We start from the raw sequence: 12,199 nt of genomic DNA, 5'->3' as shown, positions 1-12,199 counted from the left end.
CCCAAAACCTACATACGACCTCAGTGAAGCTTACCTAAAATTGCTAACTAAATTGTTCAGTAGTTAATGAGATCTTAAGCTTCAGACATAAAACCCATACTACTTTATTTAATAAGATATATAGGTACTATTTTTTAATATTTGGTACCATATGGTATTACTACATAATTAGTTAAAATTTTGGTACTATATGGTACTATATTAGTTTAAATTTTGTGTACTATATGGTACTATATGAAAATTTTTATGTACTATAAATGTACTATATATTTGTAAATTTTGAGTGGTCATTCTATAATAATAAGTCAACTTTATAATATATGGCATATTTGGAAAAAAATTTTGTCTAGTAAAATCTTCTAAACCGTTTCATCGATAGTTAAAATGTTAAGGGAAAGTCCCAGTGAAAATTTTTCGCCTAAAAATATTTATTTTTTATTTTTGGAGAATCACCTAGATGCTAGGGGCAAATTCAACAATCGTAAAGGTGGTACTAGGTATATTTCTGTTTTATTACTTTTAATTCAATTAAATAGTTAAATTAGGTGAAATTAATCTCTTTTTTGTCATAGAACAAAAAATGAAAGATTATAAAAGATAAAGAAAGAATGCCATGGCACAAAAAGTAATAATTAGCTGGACCAGGCAGACCAACACAAACACACGGACACACATGTGTTTGGATTGATTAAAAACTTTGTAAAAGTACAGATTAAAACTTTTAATGAATGATGCTTGGCTGATTTTCTGTAGTTTTTAATCAGTGTTCGTCAGCCGCCAGAAAATCACTTTTTATCACCCTTATCACCAATATCTTGAAGTTCCCTGATTTTTAGTTATACAAAGGGGGGGGGCGAAAGTGACACTTTTTGAAACCAAAACTAAAAGTCAAAGGAACTCAACTAAAAAAAGAGTTACAGGTCTGACATTTTGCATGGCAGTTGCTTTTTAGGGGTACAATATGGAACTGTGAAAAAACGGCGGCGCAACCGCCGAAAACCGCCGAGAAATAGCAAAAAAAAATTCGGCGGGAAACGGCGGTTTTCGGCGGTTGCGCCGCCGTTTCTTCACAGTTCCATATTGTACCCCTATAAAGCAACTGCCATGCAAAATCTCAGACCTGTAACTCTTTTTTTAGTTGAGTTCCTTTGTTGACTTTTAGTTTTGGTTACAAAAAGTGTCACTTTCGCCCCCCCCCTTTGTATTCTATTAAAATGATAGATTTTATGACTTAGATGTCTAGCGTTTTAGTGACTTTATTATTTTACCAAAGCCGTTGGCCTGCTGCAGAACCGCGGTTCATTAGCGGCCGCGGATATCTTAGTTTTTACTCTTCCTTTCGTTTCTTGCTACATAATATACCGAGTAGTAGTAATTTTATCAGAGATAATGGGAAAGGTTTATTGAATTTTTAATTTTTCCTATCAGCTTTTGAACTTACTCATAGGAAGATTTTATATTTTGAATCAGGAGAAAAGGTATAGTTTTCTATGGATTGAACGGTTTAGACAGTCTAAAAAGTGAACATTTTATCTCCCATTGGTTTATCCCTACACCCCTGATTACATATAGACTTGGGATAGAATTCTCTGGGAATTTGTTGGTAGTTAATCATCTTTCTTCACAGTAATCTTAAGTAACTTTCTCTTGTCAAGGGATTCAGGTATACAACTATCGTTGTTAAATTTATCTTACCCAACAAATTTTAGGTATAGGACAATGGGCTCTAAATAATATATTAATTAACCCTCTTGTTTCAAGGGTTACAGGTATAGAACAATGGAGTATATGCGAATCTCCCTCTTAAAATCATAGAAAATAGGTGTAGATAAAGAGTTAAACTATTGTCTACTCCCTTCATTGTTATGTCGTTGTCCTACCTTCTGCATAGTTCTCACACTGTCTCTAATACCTTGTTTTATGCTTATCAGTCTGTTTTCTGCTTGCAAATTCACACACCATTAAAAATTAGTTTTTTTTAGATAGGATGGTTTCCAATATGACAAAACCTGACCTAAGGAAAAAGTTTTTTAAAATATGCTTACCTACTTATTTTCAATATATTTCAAGATATGTGCTCGAATACATTCTTTGAGAAAAAAATGGATTATCAATAGCGTCATAGGTCTTTTAGCAATATATAGCAAATATGTTATAGAAATGCAGTCTTAATTAAAGTGTTCATGAAAAATTAATTTTGAACTATTTCAGGAGCTTTTTGAGCAAAGCTTTTTGACGAGCAGTATAAAATTCAAGCAGGTTCCTCCTATTCTTATTCTTCAAATGCCAAGGTAATGTATAGTTAGTTTTAAATGAATTTAAAAAGTCCATTTAAGAAAACTTTCCTTTTAATCTCATAGTTAATGTTGAAACACGCAAAGGTAGATTAATTTAATTGTAGGATTTTTTTCGGGTGGGAGGGGGGGGGGGGCCTAAAACCATGGTATGACCAGTAAGGATAGTTCTTTCTGCCTGGCTGTTAGCAAGATGTTAATCTTAATCCTGACGGACGGACATAAAGAAATTGTTCTATGTACTTTGTAAGTAATACATTTTAGGTATTCTTAAACAAAATCAATTAATAGTTATTTCTCGTATCGTATTATAAACGGCTTTCCGCGGATATAGAATGTACAATTATAAGATTAAAACTAGTTTTTTTAGCCCCGTGGTGCCGAAGGCACCGGCTAAAAAAACTAGTTTTAATCTTATGATTGTACATTTCTATATTCGTAGAAAACTGGATATAATACGATGCTAGACATAGTTTTTTCGTATTCATGAGAACCGGTTCCTATCCACCGGATTCAAATGAATACGAGAAAATAGATCAATTCACTATTTAAACATTTTTTAATACCTTCTGTTTAGTGTTTAGTTAATACTTACCAATCTTCTAGTCTAAACCAATTTTAACTAATTTGACACCAAAATATGAATATTTTGTGTTAGGTTTGGTACCCAATTCAAGATGTACGAGAGGATAGTGCCCACCTTGATGTTGGACATCACCGACGTGATCGATGGGATGGCCAGGCAGTGCACCAGCTGTGGTCTCCTTGCCACCATTGAGTGCCTCCAGTGCTATGGAGATAGGTAATAATCTTATATACAACTACCTAGCTATTAAGAATGGCTTTCTTGTACTTTGGTTAGACATTTGTTTGTCATGAATTCTTTATCATTATTTTGTAAAAAAAAATATGGTTCTAGTTTTAGTAGAACTGCTATTTATTAATTTCAACAAACTTGGATATTTTTCAATTTCTAATGAATCACACTCCAAATAAAGTTTGATCCTTTAGAACGTATGCTGTCCATTATGTGTTAAGATAACAGAAAAAAAAATTCGCCAGATTCCACCAAAACTTATTTGAATAACGCTGTAACAAAAGCATTCTGTAAATTTTTATTTACTAATGTAAGTTGTGTTTCAGAGAGCAAGGGTTACAGTCAACGGCATTTTGTCAAGTTTGTTATCCAAGATTACATCATAATCATCCTGTTAGAGTCAACCATCAAGCTAAAAGGTGCTCATTTATTTTTCAGTATATTTTGAACCTTTCACGTTTAGATCCAATATTTACTAATAAGTGATTTTAAAAGTTTAATGCTGGCTATTCGGACAAATTCGCCAAATTTGGAGGGAAAAACTATTTTTTTTGTTCGTATTATTACTTAATTGGTTTCGGGTAATAAGCCTTCCTCAATTCCAATAAAAAAAAAGTGGGAAAATGCCTCGAATTACCAACCATGAAAAACATATAAGGTGTAAAAGCATACAAGAAATAATAAAAAAAGATTAGGTTCCAGCATTACAGACATGTATACAGTTAAAACACGATTAAGATGTTAAAACTAATTATTTTAGGATGAAAACACCAGAGGGATTGAAGAAGGATGACAAGTTGACCCGCGTAAATATGCAGCTGGTGGCGGTCATCTGTATAGAGACCAGCCATTATGTTTCTTTTGTACGCTGTGGAGATAATATCAGAGCGCCATGGGCTTTCTTTGACTCTATGGCGGATAGAAAAGGTATTTAAGTTTCAGGATCGAAGCTATTCTACAACCACACGTTGTTGTTGGTCTCACAAAATATATTCATAAGACAAATGATACAGCTGGAATATTGTACGACTCTTTACAGAAATAGGAGACAACCTATTTTTAAATTGTAAATAAGGAGGAAAGAATGGAGGTCGGACATTGGCTAGATATAGAGTAACCTAGATATTTGACTAATTTAAATGAACAAAAAAAATACAATTTTCAGGGGAACAAAACGGCTACAACATTCCTGAAATAATCTCAGTGCCGGAGGTTGACTTCATCCTGTCGGAGGAGGGTGCCAGCAAGCTCCGTCAGAACCCGGACCTTGCCCTGACAGAGCACGCCAGGAGACTTGTGGCCGACTCTTACATTTGTATTTATCAGAGCGAAGAAGTGCGCATGTACAACTAGTCACAGCCTACAGTGTACTCACATTTAGTGTACAATAATGTACACTCAGTGTACATTGTAAAAAAAAAAGAATGCATTAACTAATATTACTGACTATTATACAGTAATTAACTGTGAATAATAACAAACTTTTAACAGTGCTTTATTATAAAAATCAAGCTATTAAACATACATACATACAACACACAATAAAGAAAATATATATATGCAACTTAAATACAAGATCTAATGTGTAATACCTACTTTATAATAGTGAAAAAAGTATTTTAGAAATATTTCAAATTAAAATTCTAATGGCTACCATACCCCTTGTTACAAAATATTAGATCTTTAAATAAATTTGGAAATCTACTCGTGTATTTTTAATCTTGTTGACAAAACTGGATTTATAACTATTAAATAATCATATATTTAACAAATCTATTAATACAATTGATATATTTATCCCCTGTTATATTTTTGATGAAATAAAACTATGTGATAGAAGAGATTATATCTATGTATTAATGTTATATAATACACAAGGGACTTGCTAACTTTTAAGTTTTGGAGCAAAAGTTTGATTTGAAATTCATGTCATAGCAAGATTTTTCAAGTTTTCATTTTATTACAAAATAAAGTGACTTTTGGGATAGTTCGCGATAAAGAAAAAATTGTTGCTACAAAATTAAATCTGTCTTAAATTAAAGAATTGTTTTAATTACAATCAAGGCCAAACCTAAGGCAATTTGATGTATATTCACACCATTTAAATTAATTAATTTTGATTCTTTTGGAGACATATTTTTCATTTGTTAAACTTTTGCTGTAAAATCTTACAAGATTATTTGTTCTCCTTGTGAAAATATTTAAAAACTGTTATGTGCCAATGATTACCTAGTAACTGTAGTGTTAAATCAAAATATAATATTTATCAAAATTAGATAGGATTTAATAGAAGGGGTGATTATTTTTGAGATCTCGTAATATGAAGAAGAATAGGAATTACGAGGCATAATTTATTTGTTCAAAATACATGTGAACATGTAGTTGACTTTCTTGAAAATTATAGCTATTTTTCAATTGGACATCATAATATCTCTTTCAATGAAATACTACGAGATCTATACAATAACCCCCTACAGTTTTAAGAATTTCAAGTACTTAATTTTCATCATTTTTTTTATTGCTTTGATTACGTTTTTATATTTCTTTCAAATAATTTTTTACTAAAGGTTGCTTTAGGTTTAGGTTATTTTTTTAACTTTTTATCTTGTATCAAAATAAAAATACGTAAAATATTTAAGTTAGATTGTGATATTATTTTAATTTTGTGAATAATTTTGTGTTCAAGGGGGGTTATTATTAGAAAGCTAAATTAAGACTGATTTTTGTTCAGAAAAAAATATAGATTTAAAGTTAAAAATTTTCATACCTTTAAAAAATGTTATTTAAGAACTAAAACTTAAAATTTTAAAGTTAAAAAGCAAAGTATTTTCCCCTTAGAAATACAGCATTGAAAATTATGAGACAAAATTTGATGTTTATATTTTGAATAAAAGTTTATGTTGCTATATTGAGATTTTATGATGTTGGTAAAACTAAAATGGTTGCAGAGTTGAATGGAAATTGTATTGGTGTAAGTTAAAATTTTATTTTTAAATATGAACATTTTTAAAAATAAGAACATCCCAACGTGTTCAATAGGTAAAGGATAGGACAATGGCCGATAAATTCTTGTACTTACCCAATGATAATACACACAATTACTCCTTCCGTAAATTTCAATTAGTTGTCGTAAACGTTTGGACACTCAACTTGGTGAATCATCCAATCAAATTTAATAAAAGTCCCAAAAGTTGTTAAGCCAACGAATAAAAAACGTTATCATAAAACTTTAGGCAGTTTAATTTACAGTTCAATGTCCTGATTGGAATAATATCTAGTTTTGGAGGGTTATTTTATAGTTCCCCATCACTCTGAGGTACCCCATCTGACACAGCTAATAATATTGTTTAAAAATGATAAATAATCATAATCATGAAAGCTTTGATTCGCTAAAAGGTAAATTTTATTCAATCGAAGTAAAAATCTAATCTTAAAATGTAAATATATCAAACAATACTACTCGAATGTCAATTAAGCACTCCAACCATTGGATGTGTATAACGTTTAAGGGATTTAGTTTGCTGGTGTTAGGTCATATGTGTATGGTATGAAGGGATACACAGATTTAAAAAAAAAACATTCAAATTATGATTTTTATATTTATATATATATATATTTGTATAAGATTGAAAGTGAAAGTATTAGGAATGATGCATAGGGAGGTATTTCTTCCTTGTTAGAAATTTCATTCAGTTTTTTACAGCTTCACATTGATCCGAGGATGCTTTAAGATTCAAGGGTTAGTAGGTTTTTCTGTTTATCTCTTCCCTTTCGAATACGAAGCCCCCAAGTGCTATGGGCAATGGCATAGCCACTAGTTTGTTAAGTATAGAAGTTCCTAAAATTAACTCGGGATAAATCTTCAGTTCGGTGGTTAGCGAGATCTAAACGAATAAACTAACAAGGATGACAACATCCATAAAAGCGAAGCACTGAAACGGTAGGACAAACGGACATTAACACTTGTATAATGTCAGAACTGAATAATCAGAATGCGAATGTATAAGAGTCAAAGCAAAATTGTAAGTAAATTTGTTGAAAAACTGCTTGATACAGGATAATGTTTATGGACATACTTACATTTTTAGGACTTGATTATAGAGTTGCTTCGCTTATAAAATTGTACTTTGTTGTCCCAGGAATCAGTATACCAAAAATCAGACCAATCGGATAATTAGGTCACATACAAATTTGTTGTTAAAAATGTAAAAAAATCAACATGTTTAAAATGGACGTACGGGTATTATGGTAATGATTATAGAGTTGCTACGCTTTCTAACTCGTACCTAACTATTACAGAAATCACCATGCAAAATTTGAAATCGATAGGACAATTCTAACATGCCTTAATTAACGAAAAAAGCTATTTAAAAAAGTAAAAAAATCAATATGTTAAAAATGGACGTACGGACATTTTGGTAATGATTATAGAGTTGCTACGCTTTCTAAATCGTACCTAACTACTAAAGGAATCACCATGCAAAATTTGAAATCGATAGGACAATTCTAACATGTCTAAATTAACGAAAAAAGCTATCCGTTACGGACGTACGGACGGACCGACCCTAATTATAGAAAAGCTTCGCTTTTAAAAACCTTATTAGTTTATGTAATAGGATAGAAACCGTAAAATAAAAAATATGATTTCGTAACATCATATAAAGGGATTTTTTGTCGCTGTTATCCCAGAAGCTACTAATCAAAACTTATTTGAGGGAATATTTTTGATAAAAACAAGATTTGATATTGATTTTTTTATTACAAATTTTATGGATATGGTTTCTTGCTTTTCATATACATTTAGTTATTAAATTTATGTTAGCAGGGATGAAGGCATTGGTTATTTCCAAAAAAAAAAATCTTCTAAAACGCTGAGGTAATGTTTCCACCACTAACTAAAACCATTGATTATGTTTAACCTAACGGAAAAAATCGGAGTCACCTGCGTTTGTCCTAGGGCCAGGACAAACTCGGGAGTGACACTTTGGAATGGACAAACGTAGGAGTGTCTAAAATATGAGGTTCACTAAGTATTTCTATACAGGTTAGGTTACGATATGAATATTTGAATAAGCAACCCACAGGGGTTAGGCATTTAAAAACCTTAAAAATGGTTTGAAATGGCGTTAGATTAAGCGTCCGACGTTTGTCACTCCTGTGTTTGTCCTATGACCGAAAATTTTGAAATACCACCCCAAAAACACTCGGAAATAGCTCAATTTATACTATAAAAATTATCTTGTTTGGTGGTTTATGTTATTTATACCTTATTCCTGCCCTTCCCACACAAATTAACTTTACAATTTTTTCACATAAAGTTATATAGATATTAGATCGAAAGCTTGATGGAAAATCCGTCATAAATATTTGGTAATAGGATTAATTATGATTTATCCATTACAAATATTTATATCTACATTATTTATCAATTAGTTCTAAAAATATAAAACCTGAAATAGCTATTTATCGCATCATAATATAGACAGCTTTCCGCGGAAATTAAAATGAAAAATTATAAGATTTAAACCAGTTTTTAAACTCACAATATGACTCTCGGGATGGTTATACACTAATTCATTTTGAAATTAAGTATTAATGCTATTTTTATGCTCCCTCCTTCCCTCTTCGAATACGAGCATCTAGACATTATCGAACTTGTACCAACAATCGAATTGGGTTTGCTAGGTTTCTAAACTACAACTCACAGTTGTAAAAAAAAACCGCTAAGTATAAGTATCAAAAATGTCCAATTTAACACTATTACATTAAAATTAGGGAGGTGAAGTTTAGCTAAAAATGTGTTAAAAGTTTGCTAATGTTGATATTTATCCTTCTATGACCAGCAGGAAGTGGAAGACAATCTAATTTACATATATGAATATTGAATAAATACATATTTACTAAAAATAGATTCTTAAAGCAATTTTGACAAATGACTATTTGAGAATTGATTGGCTATAGTATTATACCTATCCAAAAGTCAAATTCGCAGTCATAGGATAACTGTAAATTTCTAAATCTTACTGAAATATAATTTATTTTGTAGAACCGACCAAGATTAATTTGCTTGATTCACTTCACTAATAGATGCGATTGATAATGCAGATTTTTTTTCTTTGAAATGTAGTTCGTTATAAAGCAGCAGTAGTTACTAATTTAAATTTTATGGTTGAGATAAATTTATAACTTTTGATTGAAATAGATCTAAAACTGTTAAAGTATTTGGTAGAAGGTTTTCTATTCGTTGAACAGTATTTTCTAAAACTATTTTCCAACAGATTTTACATCTATTAGGTATTAAATCTGTCAAGTGTCAACGTATCACCTTAAAGTAGGATACAAATATCTAATAGTTTAGGTAAAATCGAAAATAAATAGATGTTTAAGATAATAAAATAAAGCAGAATAACAACAAGCGATGCTCAACAAGTAAGACAGTCGAGTAGTTACAATGCTTAGGTTACAGACTACTTTTAAAGTCTTAACAGAAATTGTAAATTCCTAATTACAGAATGCATTTTAATACTACGCCCATAACATTGTGTCGCATGCAGTATAATGTTATTTTCTGAGAAAATTGGTATGAATTTTATTATTCGTGGAAAATTAGCTCTTATACGATACAATATACGTTTTTTAGAGAACTGGTTCTAATCCAGCATAAATGGATCGGTTTCGAAGCCAATCTGTAAAAACTAATATTCAACGTACAATGTACATGTTAATGCAATAAACGATCAAACACCATGACAAAGTCAAACACACACAAATTATATTATGTTTTGATAGAGCGCCTTTTAAATCAAATATCTTAACCCATTTAACAGCGCCTGTTTTTGATGATTTTTGCCATTCCTGAGATTTGATGGACGCATAGAGTTGGGAAGGGTTTGTTTTATTAAGGTGACTCTTAATTACTTTAATTATGCAATTAAATTTACTTAATATCATGGACTCGGTTTTTATATCTTTTTTTGACATTACCAGCTCTGATAATGAGTACCTACCACACAAAAATTTACACTTTTTAATTTCTTCCCAAAATTCAAAGCAATTTCTTTCATGAAAAGTGCTGTCATCTTCTTATTTTCTATAAATAGTACTTGTTTGACATTATAGGAATTCTATTTAATCTTCAATGAAGATATTTTTAGAAATAATACGCATTGTAAAAATTAAAACAGTTATTTTTTTATGTGCAATTCCATATTTTTTTCTATGAATAGATGTAGAGTATACCTGGATATTATTACAGGGGGAAAATTTTCGTCAATTTAGCTTGCTAAAATGGAACTCATTTATTGGCCAGTTTGTTCATCCAGTAGGAGAGAATGCGGTAAAGAAGGTGGGCAGGGGATGACGTTTTTTGAGAACATGAAAATCTGGTGTAAAATGTAACCAGAATTAGACACGAATAACAAAGGCGAAGTACATTAGACTAGAATATATAACATATTGACTGACGAATATTATCAATCAATGCGTAGCAGTGCAAAAATAGAATATTATCTAAAAGTATAAAGAAAACTTCAATAATAATAATTATAAATTCACTTTAAAAGCTGGACTCTTGCTTAACATGGACGTCTTGGATGTTACTATTATAATACTTCTCTAATTATCACAGGAAACATCATTTCAAAACTCTCAAACTAAATGTTTGAATTGGCCATTCGACTTTCTAGTAATGAGTTGCTACGTTTTTTGAATTTTTATTGCTAATCGTTAAACAATCAATGCTAATTACAATGCTGAAATTTGCGGACTTGCATTGTAGAATAGTTTTGCTGATAAAATGATTTATCAAGGATGATTCACTTTTATGGAGGGAAAATTAATGGATACTGAAAAGGTACAAATAAGGAAGCTATAAATGATGTTAATGGTTATTCCGATAAGGAAATCATTGATGAGGAATAATTGAAAGGAAGCTATACTTGCCTAGTGGTTGGTTGGTTTAGTCACATAATTTTTTTCAGCCTGTTGTCAATCTCAGTCTAGGTTAAACAACGTCATACCATAGATGTTAACAAAGAAGTGTTATTTGCTTGACATTAATTATCATGTTTTTAGATCCTTTATACAAAAGTCGTGAAATCAAGGGGTTCTTGTCTGACTTTTGTTATTTTAACTATTGCCCAAAGCGTTTGAACATAAATTCTTATTTCCCAGTTCACCATTTTTATTAAGAAACAATTCTCCTTATATAAACATTATTAATAAAAATTTACACTTTTCTCTGTAGTAAAGCTTTTTTATGTCTCACAACGTCCGTCTGGCAGTTTGAAACTCCATAATTGGGATTAATAAGCTGTTAAAACAAACTTTAACTCTTCGAATAAGCCTACGTTAATAAAAGTTATGACACAGTTTAAGACTTTTTATTTTTATATGTTAAATGTGATGTTCTAGGCTAATAAGAATTGCTGGCTTTTAAATCTTACTCTATAAATTTATTAAAAAGTCTATTACAATTTAGTTTTTGATTTTATGCTTATTCTATGATATTAAGCACAATTATGTAAAAATCTTTTCCTCATTGCTACTAGATTAGTTGGAAAGTAATTTGTTGTATTACCATATTTTGGTGTTACAACATTGTGCTTGTATCTATACCTGGCAAAAACAAGGACGAATCCTCACAAATTTAGCGAAGCTTTTTATGAAAAAGTATGTAATTATACAAATATCAAATAAAGAATATTTAAACGTCGGGGAACATATGTTTCAATGTTTGTGCTGTTTGACAGCTTTTAAGGAACAGGAAAACACACATATAAGTACACATTATTAAGGGAAGAATTTAAAAAGCTTATCACAGACATCCATAATTAATGAGTAGCTTTGCTTGTTTAAAGGATATTTACAGCACAGACAGACACATACGATTTGGAAGAGTAGATTCGCTGGGTAAAAAGGATATAATCATTAATGATATGTGTTTCTTTTTCTTGTATAATCTCTGCATTGCACCCTCTCTCTCTCTCTCTCTCTCTTTCTCTCTCTCTCTCTTTCTCTCTCTCTCTCTCTCTCTCTCTCTCCCTTTTTCTTTCTCTTTTCTACTCTTTCTATCTGCAGAAGTTTTGCA

At 30.7% G+C, this 12,199-nt stretch overlaps 1 protein-coding gene across 1 annotated transcript in view; it reads left to right on the top strand.

Moving 5' to 3' along the window:
- Positions 1-6,017, top strand: part of CYLD (ubiquitin carboxyl-terminal hydrolase CYLD) — an 82,880-nt gene extending 76,863 nt beyond the window's left edge. Inside the window, exons 25-29 of the mRNA XM_080175669.1 lie at positions 2,212-2,291; positions 2,953-3,096; positions 3,438-3,530; positions 3,872-4,038; positions 4,277-6,017. Of these exons, the coding sequence (XP_080031795.1) occupies positions 2,212-2,291; positions 2,953-3,096; positions 3,438-3,530; positions 3,872-4,038; positions 4,277-4,464 (672 nt within the window). The 3' untranslated portion in view covers positions 4,465-6,017. The remainder of the gene's footprint in view (positions 1-2,211; positions 2,292-2,952; positions 3,097-3,437; positions 3,531-3,871; positions 4,039-4,276) is intronic.
- The last annotated feature ends 6,182 nt before the right edge of the window (positions 6,018-12,199 follow it).

Source organism: Acartia tonsa, chromosome 1, assembly GCF_053477335.1.
Source record: "Acartia tonsa isolate MP-2025a chromosome 1, ASM5347733v1, whole genome shotgun sequence".
Taxonomy (NCBI): domain Eukaryota; kingdom Metazoa; phylum Arthropoda; class Copepoda; order Calanoida; family Acartiidae; genus Acartia; species Acartia tonsa.
The sequence above is the reverse complement of the archived record's forward strand: the minus strand, read 5'-3'. Positions and strand labels throughout refer to the sequence as shown.